Here is a 6,954-nt window from a genome sequence, read left to right as displayed (position 1 = left end):
AAAAAAGATTTTCTTGTTTCTCTGTTGATGTTTACTTGGTCTGCTATATTTCTAATACTCAGCTGATAATTTTTTTTTTTTTTTTGAGATAGAGTCTTACTTTTTTGCCCTCAGTAAAGTTCTATGGGGTCATAGCTAACAGCAACCTCAAACTTTTGGGCTTATGTGATCCTCTTGCCTCAGCAAGTCAGCTAATGATTGATGCACAATTTCATCAATTTTTGCAATGTTTTTGTCAGTTCTGCTCACTATTGGCTTCCCTGACCTCTCTTCAATAAATCTTTGTTTGTTAATTTAAGCTCTGGGATTCTCATGGTGGCACACAAAAACACACAACAATAATGAATGCCACTCAGTGAGACACCACCACACATTGACATGAACACAACTGTGAGACACTAGTATACAAAGGTTATGAAACTTTACTGAGTTGTTTGTACCATGCCGGTAATGTAAGCACATGGTGCCAAGTTCTCGAACTTAATTATCAGACCTTGCATATGTATTCTTGGCCTAAAAATCAAAAGAAAGTGCCTTCTGAGACCAGAACACTCTTATGACCTGGGCTTTGGGGGAGTGAGAAAAACCAACATTGGGGCTATTGGTTAATTTTACTGTATACCCAAGGTAATGTGTTCATATTTATTTGTTTTCCACTCCAGAATAAGGGGGAAGAAAGAGCCATGCCCATTTTTTTTTCCTGGCCCTGTCTTATTCAACACCTATCCATGGAGTGCCTGCTATAGGCACTATGCTTGGTGCTAGCAATATGGAAGGAAATAAGTCAGGCAAAACTCCAGGCCCTCATGGAGCTCACACCCTTGTAGAGAAGACAAACAAGTAAATGCAATGCTTGATACAGTTCAGATTGTGCTACCTTTTATGAATAAAAATAGGGCATGGGAAGCTGGTTTTATAAAGCAGTCACAGACAGTATCCCTGAATAGGGGCAGTTTAGCAGAAACATACATGAAGTGACAGAGAAAACCATAGAAAAGTCTAGGAGAACATTTCAGGAAGAAGCAGCGAAGGCAATGACCCTGAGCAGGAAATAAGCCTGGCATGTTTGAGGAGAAAAAGGGAGCTAGTTAAGAGAGGGTCAAGACCCAGGTCACAGAGAGGGCCTCATAGGCCCTGAGCAGGATTTTAATCTCTAAAACTGTCTTGTATCCCACAGTGAATAGAAGGTAGCCATAGAACATCTGGCAGGCCCTCATCTGTCTGGCACTGTGCCCAGAGTTCTCAGTGTACTCGTGGCTTTCGGAGCGTCCGTGGTCACAGGTGTTACCTGTCAGGCTGGTAACACTGCACAGGGACAACCCCTAGTGGTGTCCGGTGGAAGAAGCCAGAAATGATGTAGAGGTTCACACTGAGCTCAGAGTGACCCGACCCGGTTTCTCTCTTTGGCACAGTGAGGACAGATGAGAGGATCATCCTAGTGATGGTATGAATTTTTTTTGTTCTAAATGAGTTAGAACTAGATTCTCCATTGATGTAAAAATCATCAGTTAATTCCACAGTGCTGGCAGTATGAGATTCTGGGGTGGCAGCTGTCTCCCCACACATGTCTTTTGCAACTTCTGGACTGGAAAGCAGGTTGACTGGGCTATTGAGGCGCTCACTCTGGTGGTCTCTAGGCTCAGGAAAATGCATGTAACACAGCTCCAGTCCCAGCCTCCTTTCAGTAATCAACTTGGAGGGAAGCCTTGGCTATAGTCCTTTTTCCCATAATAGGAAGTTATAGAAACTAACCCACCCCCAAAAAATATTGGAGAAGAAAGTATATTTATATCAGGCAAAAATACGATGAAACACTGCATAGCAGTGTGCCTGGGGTTGGTGCCTACTCTTGTCTTCTTCCCTTTGCCTCTCCAGACTTGTACTATTTGGCTACAGTCCTGGTGATGGTGGGCAAGTTTGGAATCACTGCTGCCTTTTCCATGGTCTATGTGTACACAGCTGAGCTGTACCCCACAGTGGTCAGAAACATGGGTGTGGGAGTCAGCTCCACAGCGTCCCGCCTGGGCAGCATCCTGTCTCCCTACTTTGTTTACCTTGGTAAGTCCCATGGGCAAGGGCACGTTGGAGTGCTGGGGTAGACGTGCCAATCAGCTTACTGCCAGCACAGATAGCTTGTTAACAAGAAAACAAGCAGATACAGCAAATGGGCTCCCTCCAATATTAGGTCTGTGGCTGAGGAGGGTTCTCTGAGCGTCCTGTCAGGGAGGCTATCACTTTCCAGTGAAAAACATAGAGACTGGCTCAGCACCCGTAGCTCAGCGGCTAGGGCACTGGCCCCATACACAGGGGCTGGCAGGTTTGAACCTGGCCTGGGCCTGCCAAATGACAATGACAACTACAACAGCAAAAACAAGGAAAATAGCCGGGTGTTGTGGCTGTAGTCCTGTAGTCCCAGCTACTTGGGAGACTGAGGCAAGAGAATCACTTAAGCCCAAGAGTTTGAGGTTGCTATGAGTTGTGACACCATGGCACTCTACTGAGGGCAACATACTGAGACTCTGTCTCAATAAAAAAAAAAAAGAAAGAAAGAAAACAAAAACCTATAGACTGGCTAGAAATTGATGAGAGAATTAGAAGGTTTTGTTTCTGTTTCAGCCATTCTCCGCCCTACACCAGAGGCTACAATTCTTTTATCCTGGGAAACCACAGAGTAGCTTAGGGAGCCTGTACTTCGTTGGAGGAATTTCTTCTTAGAATCAGCATTTAAAAGAACAGGAGGGGAAAGAGGTCCATTCAAGTGGTCTGATGAACTGAGGATATTCTAACTTGGAGCACCTGCAATGGTTTACATTGCATAAGGATCTGCTTTGTGTCATTTAATGTGTCAGGGCCCCAGTTTTCTCTTCTCAACAGTATACCTTCATGGCACCACTATTTCCCCCCACATCCCTAGGTAGCACATCTTTGGGGAGGATGGGTGGCACCCTGAGAGTACCCAGAGTGCTTTCTGAACATACCAAATAGCTGTAACAAGCAGAAACAGCTTGTGTAGCCTGAAGGCAAATCAAACGGGTTGGGACACATCTGCAGAGGTGGGAGAGTTATTCTTGTCCCTAGACAAGTACTTCAAGTTCCTTGGAAACCCAACCTTGAGAAATAGGAATAATCATCATGGCTCAGCTCCATCCACTCTTCCCCACACACACACCCCTGGCCCTGTGTCTTGGGGTACTGCTCAACTTCTGGGGACCTCTGGTCATGCCTCTGCCTGCTCTGGGTTCTGAAACCCGTCCTGGTACCAGATTCCAATCTGGAATCTCAGACAGTGGGAGATGCTGAGACTAAGGAGGAAAGTGATCCTCTTAATAGAGTTCTGGGAGCATGAAGAGCGGCTGGAGAGAGACCCAGGCTAACTGCACCCCTGGGTTTGGGCTCTGTCTGCTTTGCCATAGGTGCCTATGACCGCTTCCTGCCCTACATCCTCATGGGAAGTCTGACCATCCTGACAGCCATCCTCACTTTGTTCCTCCCAGAGAGCTTTGGCACCCCACTTCCAGACACCATTGACCAGATGCTAAGGGTCAAAGGGTAAGACAGGTGATACACTGGGTCTGGGCCTGGCTAGATCTTAGGATCCCTATGGTAGAGGCTCCAACAAACTCTTACAAGTTCCATGGACTAGGTTAGCCATCAAAGGGTTATAAGTATAAGTAGCAAGGTGCTTCCAGCCTGACCTCTGAAGTCTGTTCCTGTGTGGACATGCCACCCTGCATATCCCCATGACAGCAGCAGCTCTGGATGGTACAGGGGCCAGGAGAAACATTTCAAAATTTGCTGTATGATTATTTTCCCCAGTGTTTTCCCTTAGTTCTTGTTTGTTTTAAGACTGGCAGGCATCTTTTTAAAATTTGTTACTAATATTTGTTTTGCCTATTTTTGTAGGATAAAATACAGGCAGACTGCAAGTCATACAAAGATGTTAAGAGATGGTGAAGAAAGCCCCACAATCCTTAAAAGCACAGCCTTCTAACACAGCTTCCAGTAAGTGAGAAACTTAAGAGGATAGACTGTGTCTTGTCAGAAACAGCTTGTGCAGACTCCGAGTCCTTCAGTGACAAAGACCTTTGCTGTTTATTCTCTTCACCTGTGTCTGACTTGCTCATGGATGGGCACCCAGACTCAGAGGTATGTGGAGTCCTAGAGTACCACTCCTCTGAAGACCCCGTGGCTACCTACTAACACCTTTAGATAAGTCCTAACTTATGATGATGGACTGAGAAGTTCATTATTCACCAGAACCAATGGGATTTGGAAGAACATAAGAAGAATCTGTTAAATCTACATTTTAATTTTAGACTACTTGAAAAGGCTTCTAATAATTCTAGAGGTCTAAGTTCCTCTATCTCCTTCTTTCTAATGGTGGCCTTTAGAGGAAAAGAAATTGTTTCACAGGGAGTTTGATTTCTCACCTTTTTTTTTTGCAGTTTTTGGTCAAGGCCAGGTTTAAACCTGCCACCTCTGGTATACGGGGCCAGCGCCCTACTCCTTTGAGCCACAGGCGCCACCCTCACCTTTTCTCAGATTATCTGGGACTGTCACTTCCCAGGGCAGGAGAACACAGGGTCTAGGACAGCGTTTCTCAACCTGTGTGTTGCAACCCCTTTAGGGGTAGAAGACCCTTTCACAGGGGTCGCCTAAATATATCCTGCATATCAGATATTTACATTATGATTCATAACAGTAGCAAAATTACAGTTATGAAGTAGCAACGAAAATAATTTTATGGTTGGGGATCACCACAACATGAGGAACTGTATTAAAGGGTCGTGACATTAGGAGAGTTGAGAACCACTGGTCTAGGGAGAACTGAAGGTAATTAAGGAGGAGAGTGGGCAGATACAGAACATGGGCAAGTGCATTGATATGTGAGCTCTTGGCCACTCAGACTGACTGCTGGGTAGATTTGTTTACATCTGATCAAAGCACTGGGCTTGTCCAGGCCCATAAAAAATGCTTCATTGAATCTACTATTCTTGTTTTCCATAGTTGTGTAAATCAAACCTCCTCACTTCTATAGCTTGTATGTGATTTGAAGGAAGCAGATCAGTGTAAAAGAGACAGACAACTTTGTCTCAAGTCTCTCTAAAGTGTGATGTGGGTTTTGTTTTGTTGTTGTATTTGTTGTTGTGTCTTTTTCTCCTTAAGTTATTTGCCCTTCAGAATAGACTTGGGGAAGGCTGGTTCCTTAGTCTCCCGGTTTCTTTTTCTATTTTATTTTTCTTTTTTGAGAGATGAGATTTCACTCTGTTGCTCAGGCTGAGTACAGTGGTGGCATGATCATAGCTCACTGCAGCCTCAAACTCCTGGGCACAAGCAGTCCTCTTGCCTCAGCCTCCTAGGTTTAACAACTGGGACTACAGGTGTATGTCATCATACCTGGCTAATTTGTTTTTTTTTTTTTTTTTTTGTGAGACAGAGTCTCATTTTGTCATCCCCTATAGAGTGCTCTGGGCTCTGGCATCATAGCTCACAGCAACCTCTAACTCTTGGGCTCAGGCGATTGTCCTGCCTCAGCCTCCTGAGTAGCTGGGACTACAGGTACCTGCCATAATTCCTGGTGTTTTTTAGAGATAGGGTCTTGCTCTAGCTCAGGCTGGGCTCGAACTCATGAGCTCAGGTGATCTGCCCATCTCAGCCTTCTAAAGTGCTAGGATTACAGGCATGAGCCACCATGCCTGGCCTCTGGTTAATTTTGTTGTTGTTGTTTTTTATGGAGATAAGGTCTTACTGTGTTTTCCCAGGCTAGTCTTGAACTCCTAGCCTCAAGCAGTCCTTCCTTGGCTTCCCAAGGTCCTGGGATTGTAGTCATGAGCCACTGCACCTGACCTGTGTCTTTTTTTTTATACCCAGAATCACTCTGATAATGGTCAGCAGTTGCCACTGGTGCAAGGCCTTTCCAGATTTATCCTCTAGCACTTCTCTGAATGCCAAACCCAAAGTCATTGTTTATGGTACCTAATCATGGGGAAAAATTATAAAAAACATTGAAATTATGTTCACAGTCTTTCAAAGTGCTCACTTCAGCCGTGTAACATTATTGGGAGATATTTTGTGTTCAGTGTAGTTGTCTTCTCCTTGCCAATTATGTTACCATGGTACCACTAAAGCATATGCTTCACTTGGTTAAAAAACAAACAAATCATATTTTTGTGAATGCTACTGAAGTGCCTTGGAAAATGAGAAAGTTTTAATAAGTAAAATGATTTTTAAATAATAGCAACTGCCTGCAGTCTTTTTTTCCAGAAGTCAGTGACCTTGTACCACATCATCATCACATTTCTGTCAGCTTAAACTAATTCTGGCAATGGTTGGAATTCATCTCTCAGGCTAAGATTTAATTCCTGTGTACTAGAAATCTTCACTTTATTGATTGATTATAGACTGAGCTACCTTCTTGCACAGTGTCTCAGCCTTGGTTACCCTGAAAGAAGAGCCTAAAGCCGTACATCTTGCAGTTAATTAAGTAGTTTATTTGAGAATGAGATTCTGGGGAGAAGAATAGGGAAGGAAGGAGACCAAATACTAAGATGTGTCATCAGGTTGGCCAATAGCAAGGGCAAGAATGCCGCATCCAGCAAGAACTTCTGAGGAGGCCTAATGAAATATGGCTCAAAACCTCTGCCCCATGGATTGAAGGGGGAAGCATTTCTCTTTTGGTACCCATTCATCAAAGGCAACCCCACAGGCATCACCTCCCCACGTTTTCAGGTTGCAAATGCATGAGTCCCAAACAGATTCAATCTCATGGATAGAAAACAATAATATATTGCAGTCCAGAGCCTGCATGAACTGGGTCACTGCAACAGTGGCTGGAGTGAGTGGTTGGACTGAGAGGATTGGGGATTGGACGTGGTATGCAAAGGTGTCTGATATCTATACGCAACTTTTCTTTTCTTTTCTTTTTGAGACAGAGTCTCACTATGTTGCCCTGGG

At 44.3% G+C, this 6,954-nt stretch overlaps 1 protein-coding gene across 1 annotated transcript in view; it reads left to right on the top strand.

Annotated features, from left to right (window-relative positions):
- SLC22A5 (solute carrier family 22 member 5) overlaps nucleotides 1–4,443 on the top strand; it is a 29,954-nt gene extending 25,511 nt beyond the window's left edge. Inside the window, exons 8-10 of the mRNA XM_003782211.2 lie at nucleotides 1,876–2,058; nucleotides 3,414–3,549; nucleotides 3,904–4,443. Coding sequence (XP_003782259.1) covers nucleotides 1,876–2,058; nucleotides 3,414–3,549; nucleotides 3,904–3,991 — 407 coding nt within the window. The 3' untranslated portion in view covers nucleotides 3,992–4,443. The remainder of the gene's footprint in view (nucleotides 1–1,875; nucleotides 2,059–3,413; nucleotides 3,550–3,903) is intronic.
- The last annotated feature ends 2,511 nt before the right edge of the window (nucleotides 4,444–6,954 follow it).

This window comes from Otolemur garnettii, unplaced genomic scaffold (genome assembly GCF_000181295.1).
Source record: "Otolemur garnettii isolate 467f Iridium unplaced genomic scaffold, OtoGar3 scaffold00003, whole genome shotgun sequence".
Taxonomy (NCBI): Eukaryota; Metazoa; Chordata; class Mammalia; order Primates; family Galagidae; genus Otolemur; species Otolemur garnettii.
This window is presented reverse-complemented; position numbering and strand designations above follow the sequence as displayed.